We start from the raw sequence: 27,395 nt of genomic DNA on the forward strand, positions 1-27,395 counted from the left end.
TTGAACACAGTTCTTTTATTTGCTTGTCTCATTTTAGTAGCAATAAAAAGTTACTTATATTATTTCACACTTTCCACCATTTTTACAACATTTAAATTTAATGATGAGTAAATGTTGACAAATATTCTGTCATTGTATCGTGACATAATAAAGTTGCATTTTGGTTACATAGGAACACAAATTATGAAAAAACTTTTAAACAAAGTAAATAAAATTTATGTACAAAGCTGTAATATAAAAAATAATATATATATACTATATTTTGATTAGCATATGCCAATTAGCTGTCTAAATGTGAAATCAGTTTTAAAATATGGTCTTGACAAAGATTAAAAAATATCAAACTAGAATGAATCATAGAATCCTTGTAATAAACTTGCTTATTTATGTAAATAAAATAGTTTTTTCAAGTTTTATATGATTACTCAGATTCTCCTAGGTGTTTAAGTTTATCTGAGTATAGTATCAGGAACTTAACACACATGTATACTTTACTCTTACTTGGTAAGATTTAATAAATGCATAAATGAAATACTATTAAGATACTCTAGGTTGGTGCCTTTCCCACATTAAACATTCAAAAATGTTGAGAATTTGTATTGGATGGTATGGGGGTAAATGCTAGGAGAGTTTGCAAGTGCTGTGCTTGAGGTGCCTTGCACTGGCATTTTTCTCCATATCATTCATTATTCAGTGACAACATGTGGCTAGCTTGAAATAACCATGAGTATTTGCTCCAAGGAAATCAGAAAACATTATTAACACAGGTCTTATTTTTCTCTCAGAGAAATGGAACCTACAACTCTTTACCAAGAGACTCCCAGTTTGCCTCAAAACACATTAGCGTTTTAAAACTTTTATTTTGATTGAACTTATTTGGATGACATTGGTGAATAAAACCATATAGGTTTCAACTGTATAATTCTATAATACATCATCTGCACACTGCATCATGCGCTTACCACCCAAAGTCAAGGCTCTTTCTGCCACCATTTATCCCCCATTCCACCTCACCCACCCTCCTTTTCCCCTGGCAATCATCATACAGTTGTCTGTGCGCCCCCCCCACCACCACCACTTAATGCCTTCACCTGTTACACCCAGTTCTCCCCCTCTATCCCCAAGCCCTAATTATTTGACTGCATAGCAGAACCAAACATACATGCTTATATTTGAAAGGGAAGTTCCAAATCATGAAAGCAATCAAAATGTTCATTCTCACCAGAGGCTGATGATTCTAAAGAGCTCAGGGATCCAGCTAATGACCCTGTTCCCTCAAAGGCATAGGTCTGGAGGGAGTCCAAAGGATGAGCGTAAGTATCAGTGTTAGCTTCTTCCAGCTTTTCCAGGATGAATTCCTTGATTACAGCATCATCTGGACCAACCTGCCATGACATCCTGTACAAACTCCTAATCTCTGCAGAGGTGGTTTTCCGAGTCCGAGGTTCCCTCATGAAGGTGCTGCAGCTCAGCTCTCCAATAGCAAAGGCCTCTGTATCTTCTTCTCTTGTCCCTCCATCATCATATCTGAATATATTCTCTCTGCACTCTTTATCTTTCTCAGGAAAAAGAGTCTGTTTTCTTCGTTGTTGTAGATGCAGGATCATAAAAATAAACCCTGACAAATAAAGCATACCAAAATATTAACACAATATAGCATAACATAACAAGACATATTATGATAAACTTCACAATCCTTGCTTTTGTGACAAAATCAATACATAAGATTTGATTTTTTTTTTATTTTAAGACAAAAAAAGATATATTTGTTATTGAAAATTTACCAAAGGGCTTGCAGAAAGACGTGGGATGGATAGCAAACTTTCTGGTTGATGATTTAGGGTAGATAAACATCATGAAAATATAGTGAAATGTTTTTGATGATGATCAATTTAAAACCCCTAAAAATTTATTTTTTTCTTACATATTGGAAATAGAACAAAGCAGAATATGAGAACATTTTCCAATCTATTTGCATTTGTCCATTTAGTAACCAAAGAGGCAGGTTAATAGAAATTAAGCACAATGGACCAGTTTGATAGTCCCCATCGAGGCAAATTCGGTGGTATAATTATTTTCTAAGTTAATATTTACTGCCTACAAAGTGTGCACTGGGCATTTTTCTAAAAGCTTTTAATCTATTCACTAATTTAATTGTGAGACCCATATGTTATTCTTAATTCCCTATTAAAGTTGAGGAAATGGAAGCCTGGGGATATTCAATAACACAGTCACACATCAAGGAAACAGAAAACTGGCACTCAAAATCAGATAGTTGGCTCAGAATCTGCAATTTGTGACACCATATTAATTTTAGAAATTCCAAACTATCAAGTCTTTTAATCATAACACTGGTATATCCAATATCAATAATTATTAATAAGGTAATTTTAACAACATGTAGAAACAGAACAATTTCAGTACACTCTAGATTTTAAAGAAAATGTGCATGTGTGTGCATGTGTGTGTGTGTGTGTGTGTGTGTATGTGTGTAACCAATTCTTAGTCTTGGATCTTATGTGGCTGTTCAGAATTTCATATATAGGACTAGAACAAAAATTGAAGCAATACCATTAACATTATCACAAACATAAATACATTATGTGATATTTATATAAAACTTACATTTAAAATATAGAAACACTGCTCTTGACTCAAATAAGGTCATCATGTTTAAATTCAGGTACTGTAGTTTAAAATTCATCTGAGCCCTGGCCAGGTGGCTCAGTTGGTTGGCGCATCATCCTGTCCATCAAAAGATTTTGGGTTTTATTCCTAGTCAAGTCACATACCTAGATTGAGAGCCTGACATCGGTTCAGATCATAGGAGGCAACAAATCCATCTTTCTCTCTCTCTCTCTCTCTCTCTCTCTCTTCAAATCAATGAAAATATATTGATTAAAATATATTTTGGGTGAGGATTTAAAAACCTAAACCAACCAACCAAACACAAAAATCTCATTTGAGATATATGTATAGTTGAAATTGAAAGGGGTCTAGTAAATAATTTCTAAAGTCATGAACTGGAGACAGTCCTCATGAAACTCTCAGAGGAAACTACCATTGGTGGACCCCACTTCCCTTCCTCTAAATATTATGCCTGTGTGGCTGCCCTGGGTTTACCTGCAGAGTTTCAAGACTTGGCTTAAGTCTGGTAATTCAGTACTTGCCAAAACTACACTGTTTTAACTGCTTCTTGATTCTGATGTCTAGCTATGTAGCTCTAAATTCATTTTTATGATCCAAGATCATTAAAAATAACAGGAAACACTGAAGCTATGTATATGAGAATGTTGGATGGTAAAAGAGGAAAGCATGGGTTTTGAAGCTTTGAGAAAGTTGAGGGGAGCAAAGGCAAAGCAAGTCCTGAAACATATTTTATGTCAGTTGAGCCATAAGTTTGGGAATTTAGAAACAGTGGCTGTTATAATTGCTTTCAAGACTTAGTAAGGTTGTGTTGGTTTTAATATATAGTTATGAGGTATGGAAGAGAAGGGCTTAGATTATAGACACTGATAGATTATGCAAAAGCTTATGCTAAATGAATCATTTGTTGTCTTGAAAGCCTGACTACATAAAACATTTAGGGGCTCATTTGCCTCATCAGTAAAATGAGTATAACTTATCTTCTTTTGAAAACGATAATAACAACAACAAACAAGAAATAATGGAGTTATTTGACAGCGATTTCTTTTGTGTTTAGCACATTGATTAAGTAAAACTCTCTTGTTTATATCCGTCCATGCTAACATTTACTCTCTTTTTAATACTCCAAAGCTGAGAGTGAGTTGCAGTGTAGTATTGAATCGTGGTTGCTTATGGTTATGGAATCTCAAAACATATTTTAGGAGCTATGGAACCCTTTGTAAAGCACATAATTCTTTGAGTTTCACTCTCTGTCTATTCAACACAGGTGATAATAGTTACTACTTCATAACGTTATTCTAAGGATCAAATTGCAATATATATGCAAAGCACTTAAGACACTCCCTGGAGTGTAATAAGCACTCAACAGAAGCTCATCATGATTGCTACTAATTTTTACATAACTATGTATGTTGCAATGTGTGTGTGTCAAAAACATTCCTAAACAAATGAGCACATACATACATACTCATATAATTCAAGAATTGTTGATTTTTAGCTTGAAGTGCATATTCATCATTTTCAAAATTTACTCCACTAGATTTAAGAATTGTAATACATCCAGAAAAGAAATTAAATATGTGCACACACACACACAAAGCCATGATATATTGCTATCATTATAATAGAAATGACCTATTTTCTATATTTATCATCTTATCTTCAGTAAATGAAGGTATGTTCAGTCCAGCACTACTTACCAAGTAGTGTTATTATCACAGCGCATATCAGAATAGCAGTCATGATCTCTGTCCTGGATTCCATGAAAAGCATATCTTTATTGTGGCAGGTCTGTATACTTCCACTGTCACCACAGTCACACACTTGGATGGTAAGCGTGTTTGTACTTGTAAGGGATGGGATACCATTGTCAGCAACTAAGACGGATATATAGAAGACAGGCTCTTCTTGAAGGCTAAAACCAGTTCTATTGGTCAAAATTACAGCTGTGTTATCTAAAACAAAAATCCATGTGCATAATTTTTTCAACAATACATAAGAAATTCCTACCAGGCATATGTACTGGAGGCAATGGTATAGAAATATCTAAATAACTTTTTTCAGTTCAATTTCTTATGCCTCAGTACTATGTTTTCCTTTTTGTTGTTGTTTTTTGTATTTCCGTCTCCCCAAAAATATTTTCTGTAGCAATCAGACAAACTTTATAAGGTAATCTATAAAACCTAAACAAATGGAAGTCTTTTGAAATGTATGCCTACTTATAACTTTTCTCAAATCATCTTTTTAAAATAAATTCTCCATCTTGTTCTTGAAGTCTATAAACCCTTTTGATTCTAGTTACTAGACAGATATAATGTGATATAATTTACATTTTTCCTAATATATAGTTTATTTGTAATCACAAACATTAAACCAAATCAATTATTTTCTTTGTTTCAATATCTATATGTTGCCCCAGTACATTGGTTTATATTAATATATTTGGGTTTTCTATCCTAAGTTCATTTGAGTTCCCTTCACTGGGGAATTCAACCAGGACTAGAGGGAGATAACATGTCTGCATTTATTCTCCCAACAAAAGATCCCCAACATTAAAGATTAACCTCGGTTTTCTGGAAGGACAGCTGCTGATATTGGTTAAAGATTCTTGAATAATAAAGGCAATGGTTCATATCTTTGGGATATAAAGGAGAATTAAAACAGAAATCCATAGGATGATAAAAATATTTTACTGAAGTTAAAGAAAAAAAATAACAGAGTGACTCTTTATAAAGTTAGTCACTTCCATATGGAAGGAAAGGAAATTTTGTCTCTCCACATAAAATCCTTTAGAACCTTTTGTCCTTAGATTGATATAATCATTTCATTTTGAAGGAAAAACAATAATATTCAACCTATTTTATATAGTTACTAGTGGCCCAGTGCACAAAATTCATGCACATTAAAAGGGGGACCTAGAGTCAAGTCCCTGCCCACCCACATGTGCCTCAAAATTGTGTGAGACCCAGACCCATCAGCCCTCCCCTGCATTGGGCTAGATTTAGACCTGGCTAGTCCCACCTTTGTCAAGCCCCACCGGGCAGGGTGCGTAGCCTCAGGTCCCCTGGCCTGGCGCCAGGATGGGGGGCATGGCCTGAGGTCCACCAGATGGGGCAGGGAGCATGCCTTGAGGTCCCCCGTCAAGCCCCACCAGGTGGGGGACATGGCCTGAGGTCCCCTGCCAAGCCCCGCCAGGCAGTGGGGTGCAGCCTCAGGTTCCCCATCAAGCCCCACTGGCAGGGGGGTGCAGCCTCAGGTCCCCTGGCCTAGTGCTGGAGCTGGGGTGTGTCCTGAGGTCCCCCAGCCTGGTGCTGAGGTAGGGGGTGTGGCCTGAAGTCACCTGTCAAGCCCCACCTGGTGGGGGTCGCGGCCTGAGGTCTCTGGCCTGGCGCTAGGGCAGGGGACAAGGCCTGAGGTCCCCTGGCCTGGTGCCAAGGCAGGAGGCGTGGCCTGAGGTCCCTCAGCCTGAAGCCAGGGCGGGGGGCACAGCGTCAGGCTGTCAAGCCCTGCTGGGTGGGAGGTGTGGCCTTAGGTCCCCTGTCAAGCCCCATGGGGGCGGGGGAGGGCATAGCCTCAGGTCCCTGCTGATTGCTTGTTAAGGCTCCTTAAGGGAACTTGGCCTCAGCTGTGGGTGCAGCCATCTTTGTGATGGAATGATGGTCAATTAGCATATTCCCTCTTTATTAGATAGGATAGCCAGAATTAATGACACCAAATATCTTTGAATTAATCGAGCTAACATGAGTACAAGTTAAGTATGTATCACTCACTCTGATCCCAGGATAGATTGAAATTTGAGTTACCTGATGACATGAAAGGAACCATTCTGTCAGAATTGCAATTATATTTGCAAAGCTATTCAGACTTTCTAAGGACTTACAGCCACTCATGACTTGAAAAAGTGCTTCTAATTTCAAATAATCCAGTAGAAAATGGGGATAGTATTTCAGAACTTGACTTGGGTTTTCTTTCTCATTTTCATTTCCACTTCTTGCTCTACTGGTATGTCTCAACATTATCAGTATGCAGTTAAAGTATAAAAGGCAATGCTGTTAAGTTCGCTTAAAATCAACCACAATGCTAGGAAAATGGGTCAAAAGCCATCAAGAGTGAAAGTAATTACCTTTATTATCTCTGATTGTAAATTTAGAGTTCTCTGTGTCTTCCACAGATAAATTAAAATAAAAATTTGGCCTTTCTATGGAGTCATCTTTATCCACTGCACTGATGGTCTGAATCTCCTAGGGGAAAAAAAGTTTTGTTTTGTTTTTTATTCAGGAAAAAGATCACTGTTGTTGTTATTAGGCTTTTTATTAAAATTGTTTTACCAAAATCTTTATGAAAATTGCAGAGGATAAATATCAGATAGAGATATTAATATATTTTCTCAGATTAAAAATATATTTACTTGCCCTGATCAAAACAGTGTTTTTGCTATCACATAATGAATCTATTTTTGTTGATGGGCCAGATGGTTTTCATGAGCTAAGTTTGTTAGAAGTTCTCAAAGCCCTGCAGCTCTATGTCAAGACTTCCTCCCATTCTCCCAGCCTAGATTTCTCCCTTCCTTCTCTCCTTCTCCCTTTCCCATCTGAATGCCAGCCATTATGATTTGCTGCAATTATACGTTCCCTGCTTATATTGAGAGTGTAACTGTGGAGAAGTTATTATCTTACTAAAGTATTTGCTAAAGTAATGAGTTTGTTTAAATTTATTTCAGGAAATAGTGCATTTAAAGCTTAGGGACAATGTGCATGATTTCCTTTGACCCATAAAGATTATAGGAAAAGTGTTCCACCTCAGATAAGTTCCTCTATCTTGGATCATAAGAAGTGAAGTAATGCAACTATAAACAAATCAGATCTCAATTAATTATTTTCTTTAGACATGGATGTGTCAGTCAGGTAGCTCCGTATCATCAAAAAAGAAAAATAAAAGATATGCTGTCAGGGTGAGATAGTGAGATTGTGATTAATTCTGGAAATTAAAAGTTCATTATATAAGTTAACAGTGTGTTTATACTTCTGAACACACAATTTCTGAATTATTACCTTTTAATATTTTCAGAAATTACTTTTAATTATAATTTACATCTGATATTTACAGCCATATGCTTAATAACTTTGTTGTGTTTGATTTTATGTGTGCAGGTAGGTGTTTAATTATGGCTTCTTTTTTTATGAGTCATTTGAAGAGAAGGATACAACCTGTACTCTACAATTCCTGTCTTATAAGGATTTAGTAAATTTCAATACCATTAGATGAGTACATGGACAGAATTGGCCTTTGTTAAAAGTAAATTTATTAATATTAGCAGTGATAGTTAAGACTAGTGTCATACATTACAAGTTCTTCACATGGGGCCCATTTCCTTCTTAAGAGATTCTGAATGAGTTATAAGATGTCTGTTACACTCAGCATTGCAGAGAAACACTGTCAGAGTGTGACATTTTTAAAAAAGAAATTTAAGTTATACAGAACCCACAACATAAAAGCATGTGATTAATATGTCAGCAATTTCTTATGAGTTCTTACCTGACCAGAGCTTGCATTTTCACAAACATAAGTCTTATAAAGTTCAGGGAACTCAGGAGCATGATCATTAATATCAAGAACTTGTACATACACAGGAACTTCAGAAGTGTGTTCTTCATTGTCTACAACAAACAGAATACAAATAGATAATGCTGTCTTAAAGGGGAAGTTTTTTTTAAAAAAATTAGTACGTAGTATAATTTCATTTGAATAAAAGCTATCTGAAGACAGACTGTCTATATCATTCATATATTTATCAATAATACAGAGTGGAAAAGAATGTTATCAACACATTTAACTCAACCAATATTTATCAAGTGCCCTGTACCTGCCATAGATGTAGGAGCTGATGAGAAAAATTAGTAGAGAAAATAGTTATATAAGCATCTTCCTAAAACCCAGGAAATTTTTAAAATATTTGTATAAATTCATCTAATCATGATGAATATGTGTTATTATCCTTCCCAGTTCTACTGATAAAAATCATTGAGAAACTGTTTAATTTTCCACATTGTAGATAATTGACTTGCCTAAGCTCATAGCTGAAGTAGAAAAAGCAGTTAAGAAGCCAGCATCCAGTAGTCTCAATGAAGAGCATCATTCAGTATATTTTTAAAAACAAAAACAGGACATGAGATATAATCTAAATATATGGTAAAATAAGATAATTAAAATAATATCTAAGTATGCATACATTGAGTTGGGAGGATTTTCTTAAGTGAGCCAAGAAATACAGAAACCATGAAAGACTGGGAAGATATGATTAAATACATTTATTTAATGGCAAAAAGAAATGTTAAAAAAAAAAAGCCAAAACAACAACCAAACAACAGTGATCAGAAAAAGTGTTTGCATCACAAAATGAAATATTAATAGCTCACATTTTCAAATCCAGACAAATGATATGAAAAAGACAATTCATTCCCAAACCACAAATTCACAAATGAGAAAATTCAAATGATTCATACCAGGGTTTCTTAACCTCATCACTATTGATATTTTAGACTAGATAATTACTTGTTTTGAGGGGTTATCTGTACATTGTAGAATGCATAGCTTCGTTTTTCAGTTTCTATTAAATGCTAGTCATGATCCCCACATTGGTTGTGATAATTAAAACTGCCCTCAGACATTGTCAAATGTCCTAAGAGGAAAAACAGCCCACATTTAAGAGATGTGGCTCTATAATAACAGTATTCACAAAGATTTTTGCTCACCAGAAGTAAGGAGAATGATTATTTGGTCTATGTAATTTATGTTAAATGTGCAAAATAGACCCAGTGATGGGGGAGTAATGAGAAATAATGGGGATGTCCACATTTTCTAGAATGTAATCTGGCAATAGATAGTAAAAATTAAATTACACATAATTAGCCTGGGCACTGTCACCAGAAAGGGACTGGGACCAAGGTGGGTCTACCCACGTTCGATCTGGAATGTGCAGGTTCTTGACTTCATACAGGACATGAGTGAAGGCACTTTTGAGAGTGCCTTCATTAAAGCTGGGGACACTGAAATGAAGAAAGGGCTTAAGAGAGAGGAGGGAAGATCACAGCAACAGGAGTGGGCCTCGGCAGAGCTGCCTTAGCTCTTTGGAAAGTGAGGGAGTCTAGACTAGCCTAGACATGATTGCTTTGGCCCTTTAGAAAGAAAGTCAAAAGGGCAGAAGAATTGACTGGGCTGGGCTTTATGGACTCAGGAAAAACAAGCTACAGAGGCGAAAGCAATGTCCTTAGAGACAGGTTCAGGGGTTAGTCCAGGACAAGCTGCTGCTGCCCACTGCTTCCCTGATTGCATTCTCCTGGGAACCTTTACTGCTCAGGAGGAAATAAAGCAAAGTTGCCCACCTGAGGAAAGAAGGAGTGGGAGGAGGAAGGCATGGGTAAGCTCAAGGGAGAGAGCGTGCACTGGGTTTTTTGTCCTAAGAGTTGTTATCTGTTTTTTAAAGGTGGGAATTTTATGGGAGTTCTTAGGAGAGAATCTAAATAAAATACTCATCAGCTTTCCAGGCCTCTAGTTGTGTTATCTATACTAATAAAAGAATAATATGCAAATTTGTCCTCACAGTAACAACTGAACAGCAGGCTGCATGGGGCGACCAGGCTGGGAAGGGGGCGCAGTGAGGGGTGACCAGGCCAGCAGAGGGGACAGAGGGGGGCAACCAGGCTAGAGGGGGGACAGTTGGGGGCAATCAGGCTGGCATGGGGGCAGTTGGGGATGACCAGACTGGCAGTGGGGGCAGTGAGGGGCAACCAGGCCAGCAGGGCGGGGCAGTTGGCAGCGAACAGGCTGGCAGCAGGGCAGTTAGGGACAATCAGGCTGGCAGGCTGAGGCAGTTAGGGGTCATCAGGCTGGCAGGGGGGCAGTTAGGGGCAATCAGGCAGGCAGACAGGTGAGCAGTTAGGAGCCAGCAGTCCCTGATTGTGAGAGGGATGTCCAACTGCCGGTTTCGGCCCGAGGGGTCCTGGATTGGAGAGGGTGCAGGCCGGGCTGATGGGACCCCCTCCCCCCATGCACAAATTTCGTTCACCAGGCCTCTAGTAATCATGATAAATGGATAAAATAAAACATTAAAATATTTAAAAAGTATTTCTAGAGTTTTCAAGATAGAATGACTCAAAATTTAAGGTTCATCTTTTAATGGTTTAAACATATAATATATCATCATAGAATCACTTCTTGCTTAAATAAACTAGAAAAAGTATTGCAGGCACAAATAAATTTAAGAAAAATTAGCAAGAAATTCATTTAAATATCGTATTCTTTTTTTCTGAAAAAATCTGTTTAAAATTAAGTTCAAATTAAACCTCTGACATGACTATATAAAACATACATATATCTTCACAGCTTTATTTTAAAGTAGTTAGTATTTTTATTCACTTAGCTGACATGCTGAGAAATAGCTTGTTGCTTCACTTGGGAAGTTTTCCAGGAACTAGACTAAGCATAGTGAACTTCATTTGCTGGTAAAACAAATGTTACAAAGCAACATCTCTTTTCTACAATCAACAGCACTATTGTGCTACAAGCTTCTAGGTAGTGAACACATACAGCAGGGTTTTTATGGGATGCCCTGTTTTCCATGATTCAGGCAGTTTGTTTATATTATTACTGAAACTTAAAAGGTGATATGATTTATAAGCTATAATAGCAATGAGCAGGCATTGTTAATTGAAAATAATAAAAATATACATGTATGAATTGACATATAATATATCACTTAACTTTATTCCCAATAACATTTTAAACTAGTTTTTGTCCCTATGTTCAGAAGTTATTGAATGGTTTAAAAAGTATAGTGAACCGATACGTGGTTCCCAAATGAGTACTTACATAGTTCTCTGGCTGCAATGCTGAGGTTCCACCAAGCGCTCATCTCTCGGTCAAGAGGGTGAGTTGTGATGATGGTGCCATTGTCATCAATTTGGAACATGTTGCTTTTGGTAATAGAATACCTGAACCAAAAAAAAGTGTTCCTCAATTTTATTTACTCTGTATAACAGTGATACATAATACCTCTTTAAAAGCAACAAGACAAATTGTTAAGTGCATGTCCACATAGATAATTAAATTCAGACCAATTTTCAGAAAGGCGTATTTATATATTTAAGATTCAACTCAGAGGAGACAGGGGGAAAACACTAAATCACTTAAATTGATGTATGCTCAATCTAAACTCACACTCATTTCTAAGAGAGAATTTTAATAAATGAGTAACTTGTTTAAAACAAAATGGCAAAATGTCATTTATAAAGAGAAATACAAAAAAATGCGGATAAAAATTAATTTTTGTGAAGCTCTTTTTTAAAAATTTAAAGCAAGGTAAAACATATTCTCAGCCTAGACTGTTCTGAGTCTCTTTCCAACACCGCATAATTACTTGTTAAATCTGAGCATCATATTATAATTACTTGATAGCTGACCTATGGGAAATTCCTTGTTTTTGTTTGCTGAAATAACAATTTGATATATTATATCAAATATAAAACAATTTGATAATATTTAATAAATAAAGCATATATACAGGGGTGGGCAAAAGTAGATTGATGGTTGTCATTATGGAAAGTAATACAATACTTAATAAATTATAATACAAGAATAAACTTGCATACTCACAACTGTAAACCAACTTTTTAAATTCATGATATGATGAAAATGGCATATCAAATCTCTGGGGAAAGTTAAATTATGTTTTTAATAATAAATGGTTCTGGTATTATAGAAATAGCCATTTGAAAGTGATAAACTTAGATCCATACTCCAGCCTTCCATTAGAATAAAGTTCAAAGGATACCCAGGTTACAACAATCCTTCACCCAGATTACATTTTTGGATTTTTCTGCTTTCCCTTATGATTAGTATCAGATTGTAGTTTGGCAGAAATACTACACAAGTAAGAAAATATTATTCTCTCTCTCTCTCTCTCTCTCTCTCTCTCTCTCTCTCTCTCTCTCATATATATATATATATGACAGATATAGAGATAGAGATAGAGATAGAGATAGAGATAGAGATAGAGATAGAGATAGAGATAGAGATAGATACAGATATATACATATATACATATAGATATCCCAGGAGTAAGGTTAGAGATCTAATGTGGTATTAGATCATACATGGAAAGAAGATAGATCATAAAATTCTCTCACGCAAAAGCCTGGAAATTGATCTCCAGTTCCACAATGAAAGAAACCTTTGAAGTACTTAGCAAAAGCTTACCTGCCTGCAAATGATTAATAATAAAAATTAAAAAAGAGTAATAACTAGGGTTTGGTGATGGCTTCGCATTGCACAAATATTCTAGATGACTCTGATGAAACATCAATGAGGTTTGCCAAAAATCATGTGGCAAAAGATAAGAATATTTTAATCTTGAATTGATAGGTCTCTAAAAATATCAGTAATTTTCAGCTTGGTGTTCCAGGAAGAATTAGAATTGAAATTACAGAGAACTAAGCTTTAGAAGAATTCAGTTTTAACTCTACTCACTTTTAAATATTTATAAGCAATTTACTTACAGGCCCACAGAGGGTCACATTTCCTACTTAAGAGATTTGTTAACTAATAAAACATTAGTTTAACAGTTAATATTTTGTTTTAAACATCTAAAATATCTTTTACTACAATACACCATTTGAAATAAAACCAATCAAATGTTAGAGATTATTTCCAAATTAAAGTTTTTAAAAATTATGATCCTGAGTCAACATTAATATTTTAAGTAACAGTCTATAAACACATTTTAGAAAGAGCACATGTCTGCAATATATTTCATAAAAAGCCTGAGCTAAAAAGCTTAAACAATAAAGTTTTATGCTTAGAAAATTAATCTTTGGTTCACTTCAAATGTCCTTTTATAGACTCTTCATTCTAATATATACAATGAGATATAACTCAGCCATAAAAAAAGATTAATTACTATCATTTACAACAGCATGAATGAATCTGGAGAATATCATGCTAAGCAAAATAAGTCAGACAGAAAAAAATAAAAACCATATGATTTCACTCATATATAGGATATAAAACTGAAATCAACAAATGAACAAACAAGAAAAACAAACAAAACTCAGACACAGACAACAGTATGATGGTCACCAGAGAGAAGGGGGATGGGGGAAGCAAAGAGTAAAGGGAGGATATAATGTGACAGAAGATTTGACTTTGGGTGGTGGGCACACAATGCAATATGAAGATTATGTACCACAGAAATGTACACTTGAAACCTATATAATATTATTAACCAATATCTCCCCAATAAATTTATTTTTAAAAACTGAATGATTAAAATGTGACTGTGCAATGTTTTCTCACTGCTAATGGCTCTTGAAGGAATGATATAAAAAAATGGTTCTTCCAGCTTTCTCCTCCAGATGCCTTTATATCTTGTTCTTAATGTTTGTGCGATCACAAAAGTTCTATCCCCACTTCACAGAAGAAACTGAGACATGTGAAAGCCAAGTCTCTATACATTTAACTTTGTTTTAATGATATGTCTTGAACATTTGCTATACCACATAGGAAAAACAACACTTGTGAAAGCAATATATGAAAAGAAATCTTATTTATAAGATACCTATAAATGGAAGAATGTCTAGAAAAGGCATTGAAAGATATTTTTAATAGGTGCTCACGAACTATTTTTAAAGGTAATTAATTTCAATGTAAAAACAGCAATTGTTATTAAAAATATATTTTTTTTGTAGAAAATAAGGTAAATAACTACCAGAAGTGATACTATATAACACATTACCTCTGTTAACATTTGGGTTTGTCTCATATATACCTAACATTTTCACTAGTAGTAAACACACAACTCTAATAATTTTGTATTATCTTTTAAAACCATGCCATTTTTTATCGACGTTCACAGGCATTATAAATCATTCATTATTCATGGCCTTATTTACATCACTAAGATTCAATATTTAAATATTTTTCAACAAGTTCCTATAAATTATAACATAATGAAGAGCTTAATCATTAAGGCATTTTTAAAAATTAGATAGTCTTAAGTATTCTAAGGGAAAACAATAAATAGGTTAATATGTCTACTTCTTTAAAAATCTAAACAATTGATTTACTGGGTTATAATTACATATATAACATCTATACATATAAAAGGCTAAGCGACCAGCCAACTGGCCAACCAGCCGGTAGGTATGATGCGCACTGACCACCAGGGGGCAGACGCTCAATGCAGGAGCTACCACGTGACAGCAACTTTGCAGAGTGCCCTCTGGCACTTCGGGGCCCCTTGAGGAATGTCAGACTGCCGGTTGGTTTTGGCCTGATTCCCACAGGCCAAGCTGAGGGACCCCACCTTCCAGAGGGACCACGGACACTCCACAGATGCCTTTGGAGCCCCAGCGCCGCCCCAGGTGCGGCTGGCTGGGGAGGGACCACGGGAGGTTGGCTCCAGGGCATGTCTGGCCCGTCTTACCCAGTCCAGGCCCACTGGCCACCTTTGAATTAATTTCCTTTCAATGTGCATGACTCTGTGCACTGGGCCTCTAATAGACATATTTTTCCTAAAATCACTATAACTAAATAGGAACTATATCTGCAGATTAGGAGGTGGTTTGTATTAGTAGTTACTGTGGAAAACTGGGAGCATTGGTCTGTCTCACAAATGCAAAGAAGCTCCTTCTCCTCTCTGTAGCGCCCCCACGCCCCAAAACGCATAGCAGAGCCAGCATCGTCATACATACAGAGAAATTTGTGGAATTTTCTGCAGTGTGGAAAATAGAGGATTAAGGGAACATGTAATAGATTTTACTTTTATATCTAATCAGGCCTACGATGTGAATACTGAAAAAACTAAAGAAGAAAATTGAGTACATGAATGTAACAGTCTAGTTTAATAGTGGCAAGTACAGTTTACATGTAACACAGATATTTATTTCTAACCAATTAGACTTATTTCATTTTTACTTCTTTAAGTGGTATCCTATAAAAATCTTTCCACATTTAAAAAAAATATATCTTTATTGATTTCAGAGAGGAAGGAAGAGGGAAAGAGAGATAGAAACATCAATGATGAGAGAGAATCATTGCTTGGCTGCCTCCTGCACATCCCCTACTGGACCTCCCGTGGCCCCTCCCCAGCCACCTGCAACCTAGGCATGTGCCCTTGACCAGAATTGAATCTGGGACCCTTCAGTCTGCAGGTTGATGCTCTATCTACTGAGCCAAACCAGCTAGGGTGCTTTCTACACTTTTTGAATATTATTTTATTTAAATAATATTTAAATACACCACATTTGGATCAGCTTTGTTTCTTCTTTGACTGGGCACCCTCACCTCCTTACCCCACTTAATGGAGTTGGTTGCATCCAATTTTAGATGGTGACATGCCTATTTTTTGCATGTTTGCAATTGCTTATTTTACTGCTTTTTAAGCAATAATGAGGTCACTTATTGTAAATTGTTTAAATTGTTGCTAAATTTGATAAGTACTATGCAGAGAAATATAGACATATCCTTGTTACATCCACATCTTATATTTAAGCCAATCTGTGTTCATTCATTCATTACTGCAAAGTTGGCCTTCCAGACATACCTGATAGGACATCTGTTGTAATCTGGATCTATGGCGGAGACCACGCCCACCAAGGATCCCTGTGGGCTTCCTTCAGAGATCTCTAATATGTAATACGGAAGGAGGAAGACAGGCGGTTCATCTTCATCTTCCACCCGGACCCTAATAAAAGTGGTGGAAGCCACAGTGTGATACTTCTTGAGCTGCTCGTCAACATGGCGGTTTTTAACTTTTGCTCTAATATTATAGTAGGTCTGTTGCTCATAATCCACTTTCTACAAAGAAATACAGTGTACAAAAAGAAATGGCTTCAGTAACCCACCACATTACTTAGAAAAAGAACGTTTTTGTTGTTACATTATCTCAGTTTCAGTTAGGTTTTACTTTTTCATCCCCTTACGTTGTTCTTTTTTTATTTTTTCCTTTTTATTAAATTTATTGGGGTGACATTGATTAATAAGGTAATGTAGGTTTCTATGATTCGTGATCTGCATATTGGTTTTACTTTTTATCTACTGGATCCCTCTGATATTATTAAGCAGTTGCACAGCAATTCCCTACTTGTACTTTGTTATTTTTATCTATTACAAAATGTTTTGGGATAATAACTATATTTTTTAAATTTAGGTTAAAATTACACTTTTCTGGGCAAAAGAATCTTATAGAATTAAAAATTAAATTCCTGTATTTTAAGATCGTTTCAAAAAGTTTGTCCTCTATTTGAAATTTTGAAATATATTCTACATATAAATAGAAGCTCTGTAATAAGTAAATCTCATCTCTAAATACCTTGTCTCCCTAAATCATAAAGCACAGGTTCTCATTTCAATTACTTAATAAAGCAAAACTAACTGCCTATACAAAATAATCATGTGTTTTTCTGATTTGATTTTGCATTATTCTGCAAAGCAAATAATTTTAATATATCTACCTTTTTCAATATAACGATACCTTCTTGGGTCTCATTATTAGTAATGATGTCAAATGTTTGTGAATCGTCATTTTCAATGCTGTAATCCATTTCTGCATTCTTTCCTATATCCCTATCATGTGCCATGATTGTTCCTATAGAAGTACCAATGGGTGCAGATTCGGAGACATTCATGCGGTATAAGCCTTTAAAAACAAAATTCAAGGTACTTTGTATTAACATAAGACTCTCCCAATTGTAGAAAATCCCATGCACACTTTTCCACCTTTTATTTTTATAATATGAACATTTCCTTAATATTATAATCCAGCATCTATTATTGTCCCTTAAATATATCTTAGAAAGTTCTATTACCAGTACATATAACTTCAAATTTCTATTCATATAAATACTTTCTCAATATTCATGGATTTATTTTTTATTGTACCCTTCAACCATCCCAAATTAAATTTGATAAAAAGAGTTTTCCAATTTCACTCAAGCATTCTGATACCTAAAGTTACCAATAAATGTAAGCATGAAGTAAAGATGGGAGAGACTAAAAGAAAATAGTTGATTTCTAAGTATGATGGTTTGATTTGGAGATATTGAACCTGAATTCCATTAAACATAGTGGAAGTGAAAAAGAAAGTTGGATCCTTAACATTTGGAAAGTAGATATAGTGGAAAATCTGTTTAAATTAAATGACCCTACTGCTTTAGCCATAACAAAATAATGACAATTATACTTGAAATGCAGAAATAATAAATAGAAATAATGGAGCTCTTTTCCTTATTTGGCAGAAGAATCTTGCAAAAAAATTGGTAACGAACTAGCAATTCATATATTATTATTTGTAATATATGCTTAAATGTAGGAAATAATCATATATGTTAATATTCTAAAGAATGAAACTTCTTAGAATTAAAAAAATAACCCATGCAGTGTAATTTTCTTTAAAGGGATTCTTGATCTTCTTAGAAGCATAAGGCAAGTCACTTCACACGTCACCTTGTAATACGTTCATTTATTTTTTGAGCGAAGGAAATGTTACTTAAAAGTTGCTAATATTTCACTGGGTAAGGAGATAACAGTTTAACTATACTGCAGTGTTTATTTCATTGTGGGAAAATGAAAAGAATTTTTATTTGATTGCACAAATTAAAAATTGCCAACAAATTAATCTGGAGAACAGAGTGGCACTGCACTAAACCTGCAAGCATATGCTTTAAACAATTTAATAACACTTTGTGCTGTTTTCCATACTTTCAAAAAATATTTTGGACAAAAAAAATGCTTTATGAGGAGTGCAATGGGATAGAAATAAAGGAAAGTAACTCAAACAAGAGTAAGGAGGCCAGCATACATCTCTTTTGTAAGAATAGTCAATACACACACTTTCAAATGATTATGGTGTGGGATGGGAATAGGGAAATCATTTTGAAGAATGAGGTAACTTTATGGTATTAGAATCATGTCCTCCACACTCACATTCAATTGAAGTTACTAAACTATCATTGTGCCTTAGGATTCTGGGTCACTAAGAGGAGTTAAAATGATTATTTCAGTTTTTTAATAACTGATAAATATTGGTTTAAAAAACTAAAAAAGTAGCTAAAGTTTGGAGGATTTTCTGAATCGACATGCTTCATTGAGAGCTCTCTTCCTTCTAGTCTTAAACTTGTTTTTTTCACCCATATATGAATAAAATGTAGACCATATTTATTCAATGAATTCAGCCACCATTTCTCTACATATATTATATGCCAATTATTTTATAAAGTTCTCAGCATTTCAGATTTACTTAGACATTGTCTTCTTGCCTTTAGGGCATATTCATGTTGTGGAGAGAGTCACAACACAATACAATTAATGAGGAGATAAAGGTCACAAACTGCTACTCCATTGCCTACATTCCATCTGAAGAAGAGCTTTTATTGACTCATAAGAAATAGCACAAAGGGCGAAAAGTTGCAATGATATAGGATGAATAAATTTTAAAAATCTAGAAATGAGCTTTAGAAATGTAGATCATGGAAATTATAGTTAACTAGGGGCCTGGTGCACGAAATTCGTGCACTGTGGAGGGGTCCCTAAGCCCAGCCTGCCCCCTCTCACATACTGGGAGCCCTCAGCGGATGTCCTACTGATGGCTTAGGCCCGCTTCCCATTGGGAGCGCACCTAAGTCGCAGTCTGGCCTCCCTTTGCAGGAGACAACAGGGCTGATCAGGGGAAGGTGCCAGCCCCATCACCCTGCTGCTGCAGTCACTGCCAGTCACCGCAGCTGCCAAGGTATTTTCATCAACACAGACTCCAGTCCCTTCACCATGAAAAAATGACAACTTTCTTTAAGCATTTTCAAGATGTGTCTTTCATAGGATATGACATTTCTTTCTTTTCTTTTTATCCTCACCTGAGGATATGTTTCCATTGATTTTTTCCCCTTCCCTCCAATCCCAGGCTCGGCCCCTTCCCAAGCCTAAAGCCTCTGCCTGATGGCCAGCTGGGAGTGAACTGGGTGCTGAGGAGGTTCCCGGGACCCAGGTATGTATGCAAATTAACCACCATTTTTGTTGGGTTAATTTGCATACTAACTCTGATTCGCTGTAGGCATAGTGGAGGTACAGTCAATTTACATGTTTCTCTATTATTAGGTAAGATTATATTGTATTTGGTAACTAAATTTTCTGAGAGTATATATCTCTCAGTTGCTCTCAAAACACACACACACACACACACACACACACACACACACACACGCACATCTACCCATGTGCGGAGATGGACAGGTTAGTTTGCAGTAATGATTTCACTACGTATATATCAAAACATCATGTTGTATGCCCTGAATATGTATAATTTCCATTTAAAAGAAAACACAGTAGCTACATTTTGTAAACAAACACAATTTAAAATTGGATGATAGCACAGAAATAAAAATTCAGAATTCTAATATTTCTCAAAAGTTCAGAAAATCTGTTAACCCTGGACCTGGCACAAATTTGCTTCACTGAGTAGTGTCTGCATCATTTAGGAGTGTGTATGTGCGTGTGTGTGTGTGTGTGTGTGTGTGTGTGTGTGTGTGTGTGTGATTTTCTCATGATTTATGGAAATGCTTGCAAATTTATTTCTGTAGCTAAGAAAGTATTTCCTGAAAAAGAAACTCCTTAGAAAATAAGTTCCTCCTAGGAATGTCATAAGAATTTCTTTCTGAAGCACATCATGTGATTTAACTTGTACTTACTACTTAAATTCTTAGAGCAGGTGTGATTTTTTTCTTGCTACAAAAATAAAAACATAGATATACTCATTTTATTTTATTATTTTTTAAAATATATTTTATTGGTTTTTTTACAGAGAGGAAGGGAGAGGGATAGAGAGTTAAAAACATCAATGAGAGAGAAACATCAATCAGCTGCCTCTTGCACACCCACTACTGGGGATGTGCCCGCAACCAAGGTATATGCCCTTGACTGGAATCAAACCTGGGACCCTTCAGTCCGATGGCCGCTGCTCTATCCACTGAGCCAAACCGGTCAGGGCAATATACTCCTTTTAAATTGTTCCTGGTAGTAGGTAGAAGAATGATTCCCAAAGTTATTTGTGTTGTAATACCCCCGAAAACATGCAATAGGGAATTAAGGTTTTAGATGGAATTTAGGTTGCTAATCAGTGAACTTGAAATGTGGACATAGTCTTGGTTTATCCAAGTGGTCCCAATGTACTCACACGTGTCCTTAAAAGTGGAAGAAGAAATAAAAGTGTGGGTCAGCGTGACAGCAGTGAGAGAAGGATATAACACCTTTCGGTGCTTCTGAGATCTGTGGCCATGCACAAAACCCAGAAAGAGGCCTCTAGGAGCTAAGCATGTCCTTCAATTGACAGCCATTAAAGAAACAGAGACTTTTATCCTACAAACACAATAACTGAATTCTGGCAACACCCAAATCCAAGAAAATATGTTCTTCCCTAGAGCCCACAGAAAGGAGGGCAGCCCTACAGACATATTTTACATGATCCTACTTGGCCTGCTGACACGCATATTAGACATCTTAAAAAAAATAAGTTAGTGTTAAGACATAAAGTTTGTGGTGCTTGATTAGAGAAGCAATTGAAAAATAACACATTACTTATTCATTTGCATTTGACTTTTCACACTAATGAAAAATTAAATTTATTTTATATAATTTTAGTGCTGTTGCAGTGCTTTTAGAATGTACACCAACACCTGCATATATTCAACAGACTTATAATTATGGTATAATAAAAATCCAAGATGCTTTCTGCTTACCTTTTTTAAATGTAGGTATGTTGTCATTAATATCAGAAAGTGTAATTAATACCCTCGTTGTTCCAGACAGTGCTCCAGGCAGACCAATCCTGTCTTTGGCTTGAACAATTACCCAATATGAATCTAGCAGCTCTCTATCCATTTTAGAAGATGTTCTTATAACTCCTTTAAAAATGTGATAAACTCCAATTATTATTTTATTATTAACCATGATATATTCCTAGTAAATTTTAAGAATTCAACCATATTATCATTCTTTTGACACATTTTGAACTTCTACAATGTTCCAGACACGGCTCTAGATAAAATAATAACAATAATAGTAGATTAAACAACAATTCTACCTAGACTTTCATGGGTCATCACAATATTAAGGACAGTAGTAGACCCTTAATAAAATCCCATTGTATGATAACCCACAGGTACAGAAGAAGACTGTATTATTTTTACATCAATCTATTTTCCACTGTCATCTCTAACATAATATTAGTGTGCTACAATTAACTTTTCTTCTTAACTTGGAACAAGTTAGGTTATTATGGGTAAATGTGTAAATTACAATACCAAATGTATGTAAAAATATTGTGCACCTGTGATGTCTATTTTGAGTCATGTCGAATAAAGAAAGATTGGTTTCTGACACTATTATTCATAATTTACCAATAGAGATGAACACATGCACAGATATTCGAACTCAAGATGAGCCATGATGAATATGGCAATACATGTCCACTATCTGTGAAGTCATTTAGTGAAAAAAATCATCACTGAATAAACCCTAGAAAAAAATGTCAGCAGTTTATAGGACAGGGGAATGCAGTCCTAAAGATTTGGGGAACATGTAACAAAACACAAGAAAAATAATGGCCAATCCTCAAATGTGTCTGGAAAAAGAAATGCATTAAAAAAAATTGTGATACCAGGTTTTGTGTGTGTGTTTTTATTTTTTAAGAACAATAAATAGCTACATTGTGAGAGGATTTAACTGTGGATAGAGTATTTCACAGCTATAATCTATTATGTGAATCAGTATGAAAACCATTGAATATTTAAATAGATGCTGCTAGTATCTCCCTATATGTAACTCAAGAGAGAATTGTTTCATATCAGCAAAGGAGAATAGTATTTGAGCTTCTGATATATGCTATGATATATCCAAAGATGAAGAGATCAGTACATCAGTGAGTGAGAGGAACACAGAGGCCTTCACTCCCCATATGGGGGGGCTTCCATGAACTTTGCCTACTTTATTTTCAATTTTTCTTCTCACCTTCAGACTGCAGAAAGGATATACAATATATTCCCAGATCCTCTTATACACGCTGAAATTTACAGCTTCATGTTTTTTGGCTCTCATCTGTCTTGCTGCCCATTCCTACCTCTCCTCCTTTCATACAATCCACAGCTTTAACTAACTTGCTCAATATATTTTAAGAAAATAGTGAGAATTGGGAACAAAGATAGTGCTTAAAATGATCAAAAAGTCCCAGTATGACCCAGCACATGTCTGTTCTTCAGATACCTCATTTTCTACTCTCCTGCTCTGTGCTTGTCTACACTGGCCTCTGGTCTAAGAGGTTCAACACTCTCCCATCTCAGGAATGTCTCTTACACTCCATAACCTGGAATGCCCTTCCACGCCCTTCACCTCTGCCACAGGCTCAGCTTTGCATTCTTGTTTCAGGTTATTCTGTCTTGACCACCCAATACAAAGTAGTCCTCACTTTCTTTCTCTTATTGGATCTTGTTTGTCTCACTTAATAATAACATTCACAAACTGATTGTACGTATTCATGAGTATTCAACATGTTTAATATGTATTTGTAAGTTCCAAGGAAGGAATTCATGTTCTTTTTCTGTCTTTGTTATAATTTTTAAGGGTGTAATATCATAAATCCAGTATATTGCACAATGCCTGTTAACATATTTGACCCTTCTCAACCAAGATTGTGTGGGGAATTAAAACCTAATGTCTTAAGGAATCCACTGCAAGTATTAAAATAGCTTTTGTCCTGTGCATCCCAAATAATAGAAGCTAGGTACCATCCTTGATAGAATTAAAAATAGAGTCACTCAAGCCATATTTTTCTGAAGCTGATTCTCTTAAGAAACCCTGATTGAGAAAGAAAGGCTGAGATATTTAATATTTGCTAATTGAGTGAATTGATAAGAAATGTTTAAAAGTCCAATAGAATGCTCTAATTCTTTTAAGCTTTTCATGTTACCAAGATGAAAATAATAATTTGGCTCTTAAAACAAGTATAGAATTTCCCTTCTTTTGAAACTTGCCACAATCCTGGCTGTTAGCTATGTACTTGTTTGTTTTATTTTTGTTTCTTGGTTTTCCATTTTTAGAGACTATAAGCTCTTAAAGGCAGGATTTATATGAGCTTAATCTTTGTTTTGGACATGGCAATCAATATTTTTTAAATGAATTAGTGTCATATAACTTCTGCATTCAATTGACATTTTTAAAAGAAGAGAAAAATGTCCTATTTATTTTATAAAGTATTCAATTGATTAATGGAAATTGGAAAAGCAATTTTAATATGTAAATGTTTAAATCTAAATAAAAATACATAAAATGCAGAAATAAATTTTTGAAAGCAAATGCCTTATATCAGTTCCTACATCCAGCTGTAAATTCATGCTTAATATTAGTCATTCTGGTTGTTTTTTTGGTGTATCTCATTGTGGTTTTAGTTTGCATTTCCATGATGATTAACAAGGTGAGCATTTTTAATATGATTGTAAGCTTTTTTATATCAACATTTTTGTCAACTGCTTATAAAGTTCTTTTCCTCAAATTTTGAATTGGGTTATCTGTCATTTTCGAATTCATTTGCAAGAATCTTTACATATGTTTTATGCCCCACAAACAAACCATTTGTGGTATGAGTGTGTGGAGTCCAATCTTTCAACCTTAGAAAAATCATTTAACAGACTAGAAAATGATTAAATGTCTTAAGTACGACCCATTTATTTATTTTATATTATTTTTTGTATAATAACAGGTCTGCAATACGACATGTTTGTAAGCTGAGAATTTTTCCTATTATATTTGCCTATTTAGAATTATGCTGAATTGCACTTGGTTTCATTTAGAAATACCTGTTGTTGGTTCAATGGAGAAATATGGCTGGCCATGTAGTAACTCATACACAAGACGAGCATTATTATTACATAAAGGATCATCAGCATCATTTGCTGTCACCTGGATGATGAATGTCCCTAAAGAGAAAGTAAACAGTTAGTACAATGATGATATACAACACAAGACTAGTCTACATCCTTGTTCTGAATTTCAAAACCATGTATAATTTCTATATAGACAAGAGGATATAACCTCATACAATGTAGAATTTTAAGCATTATGCCTGTGACATAATTAACTGTAACCATTGAACAATCCATTATAATGTGTGAGTCAGGATTTTCAAAGGCGTGTTATTAGCAGAGAAATAAAAAAAAAATGGAAACACTTTCCTTCAAAAATCATGGTGTGATCAACACCTCAAAAATTGGAGAATGTTGATGGAATTTTAATAAATATTACTTAACTAAGCTGGAAATCGTATCAAGTTGAGGACAGGTATAACTATTTTGCCTGTTTAATTTCCTTCTACAAACTCCCTACTTGTTTAAAGAACTTCTGTTCTTAATGCAAAGCAAAATCTACTAGATACTGATAAGTAAGCATTATCATTAAAATCCAGTAGTAATTAATAGAAATATGAAAAATAAGTACTTGTACATTTAAAATTAATGTTCAACTTAAATTTATTGGAATCTAGCATTATGGTTTTTTTTGAAAATTTGCATTTATTGATTTATGATGTTGTGTCAATAAGAATGTTAACACAAATAGCACAAAGTCAAGTAGCCTATGTGATTTTTTTTTTGCAACTAGCATCGTGTGTTTTTAGTTTTCTAATTTTGTGAACTGAAAAATTGTAATAGAAAGCCCTTGTATTCTTCAGTAATAAAACTTTTGAAACTTTACCATATCCCTTAATTACATGTAACTAGAGGCCCGGTGCATGGATTCATGCACTGGTGGGGGACGTGGCTTGCGGGGATCAGCCAACTATGGGAGTGCTGCTCATCCCCGTCAGCTGAGTGGCTGTGGACCCGCCCTCTGAGCGGCTGCTCCCGCAGCGGGAGCAACACTCCCACTGTGGGAGTGCACTGACCACCAGGGGGGCAGCTCCTGTGTTGAGCATCTGTCCCCTGGTGGTCAGTGAGTGTCATAGCAACTGGTTGACCAGTCGTTCTGGTCATTTTTTGGTTTGGTTGCTGGGCTTTTATATATATATATATATATATATATATATATGGATGTTTGCTGTTTGGTCTTAGTATTTTTATGTTATTTATTTAACACTTGTTTTATACTGTACAAGTACTCAAAATGTACACACATTTGTTTCAAGTGTTTTATTTTTTTAATATATTTTTATTGATTTCAGAGAGGAAGGAAAGGGAGAGAGAGAGATAGAAACATCAACGATGAGTCATTGCTCCTCTGCCTCCTGCATACCCCCTGGGGATTGAGCCCACAACCCAGTCCTGTGCCCTGGCCCAGAATCAAATCCAGGACCCTTCAGTCTGCAGCCAATGCTCTACCCACTGAGTGAAACCAGCTAAGGCTGTTTCAAGTGTTTTAAAACTTATTTCTGCCATTTGTGACACCATTTATGGACCTTAAGAGCATTAAAATAAGTAAGATAAGTCAGACAAAGAAAGACAATACTACTTAATATCATATGTGAAACCTAAAGACGCTGAACTTATAAAAACAGAGAGTAGATTGCTGGTTACCAGGGGCTGAGAGTGGGGAAATTGGGGAGATATCAATCAAAGGATACAAAATTGCACTTAAAACATAAATTCTGTATAAATGCACAACATAGTGATTATCATCAAATATATTATTTTATAAACTTCAAAGCAGCTGAGAGACTAAATCTTAAAGGTCTCACTACAAAAAGAAATGATAACTATGTGACATGATGGAGATGTTAGCTAATGCTACAGTGGTAAGCATAGTGCAATATATAAATATATCAAATCAACACATCATACATCTTAACCTTACACAATGTAATATTAAAATTATATCTAAATAAATAAATAATAATATATAAATTATTGTAGTGACTGTGAAGTTATTTCAACAAAAGCCTTCTTAGGAACCACCGATTCAAACAGTTTTTATTGGGCAAGATGTTCTCTTAACTACTCTTTTTTGGACACATCCATTTACTTCCCCTACAGCTTCTCATTGTTTCCATTTCATTTCTTTCCATGGGAGTTTTCTGTTCCTAGGTTGCAGAACTAGACTATCTGTATGTAGCTTCAGAAATAATAGTCAAAATCATGGTATGGTTAGTTGTTGACCAAAAGAAATTCTTTGCAATAAAGCCTTAGATTTTCTAACACACGATTATTTCTCATACCCCATGGAAGAAGCTACAAGTAAGAAGTAGGTATCTACCAAATTCACTCTAGCTTATTGCAGTCCACCTACTACTACTATTATTTAAAAAATAATAAAAGCAGGTAAACTTTGGCTGGTAAAAACACAATGCAATATACAGATGATGTATCATAGAATTATACAAATGAAACCTATATACTTTTATTAATCAATGTCACCCAAATAAATTTAATTAAAATTTTTGGAAAAAAAAAACAATAAAAATAAAAAATTAGGGACAAACATTTCCAGGAAAATTCCTGAAATAAAATAGGGTGAAGCAGAGCTGTTCTGGGTAAAATAGGACATAGAATTACCCTACTTCAGAACACCTGTGACAATATGAAATGACCCCAGGATTATGTATAAAGGAAAGCGACAATTTCCCAGAATATATATGTGTATATTAAATTGCCTCACCCTTAACACCTACTATTCCATCCTAAGACACCACCCTATGATTAGAATTAAATCTTAGGAGTTTAGGTGGG

General features: G+C 35.2%; 1 protein-coding gene across 1 annotated transcript in view; it reads right to left on the reverse strand.

Annotated features, from left to right (window-relative positions):
* Nucleotides 1–1,166: 1,166 nt before the first annotated feature.
* Nucleotides 1,167–27,395, reverse strand: part of CDH19 (cadherin 19) — a 54,253-nt gene continuing 28,024 nt past the window's right edge. Inside the window, exons 4-12 of the mRNA XM_008160570.3 lie at nucleotides 24,537–24,656; nucleotides 21,426–21,590; nucleotides 17,154–17,338; nucleotides 16,244–16,497; nucleotides 11,515–11,636; nucleotides 8,182–8,303; nucleotides 6,770–6,887; nucleotides 4,347–4,601; nucleotides 1,167–1,618 (exon numbers count right to left, since the gene is read on the reverse strand). Coding sequence (XP_008158792.2) covers nucleotides 1,167–1,618; nucleotides 4,347–4,601; nucleotides 6,770–6,887; nucleotides 8,182–8,303; nucleotides 11,515–11,636; nucleotides 16,244–16,497; nucleotides 17,154–17,338; nucleotides 21,426–21,590; nucleotides 24,537–24,656 — 1,793 coding nt within the window. The remainder of the gene's footprint in view (nucleotides 1,619–4,346; nucleotides 4,602–6,769; nucleotides 6,888–8,181; nucleotides 8,304–11,514; nucleotides 11,637–16,243; nucleotides 16,498–17,153; nucleotides 17,339–21,425; nucleotides 21,591–24,536; nucleotides 24,657–27,395) is intronic.

The sequence above is a fragment of the Eptesicus fuscus genome, chromosome 12 (genome assembly GCF_027574615.1).
Source record: "Eptesicus fuscus isolate TK198812 chromosome 12, DD_ASM_mEF_20220401, whole genome shotgun sequence".
NCBI classification, from domain to species: domain Eukaryota; kingdom Metazoa; phylum Chordata; class Mammalia; order Chiroptera; family Vespertilionidae; genus Eptesicus; species Eptesicus fuscus.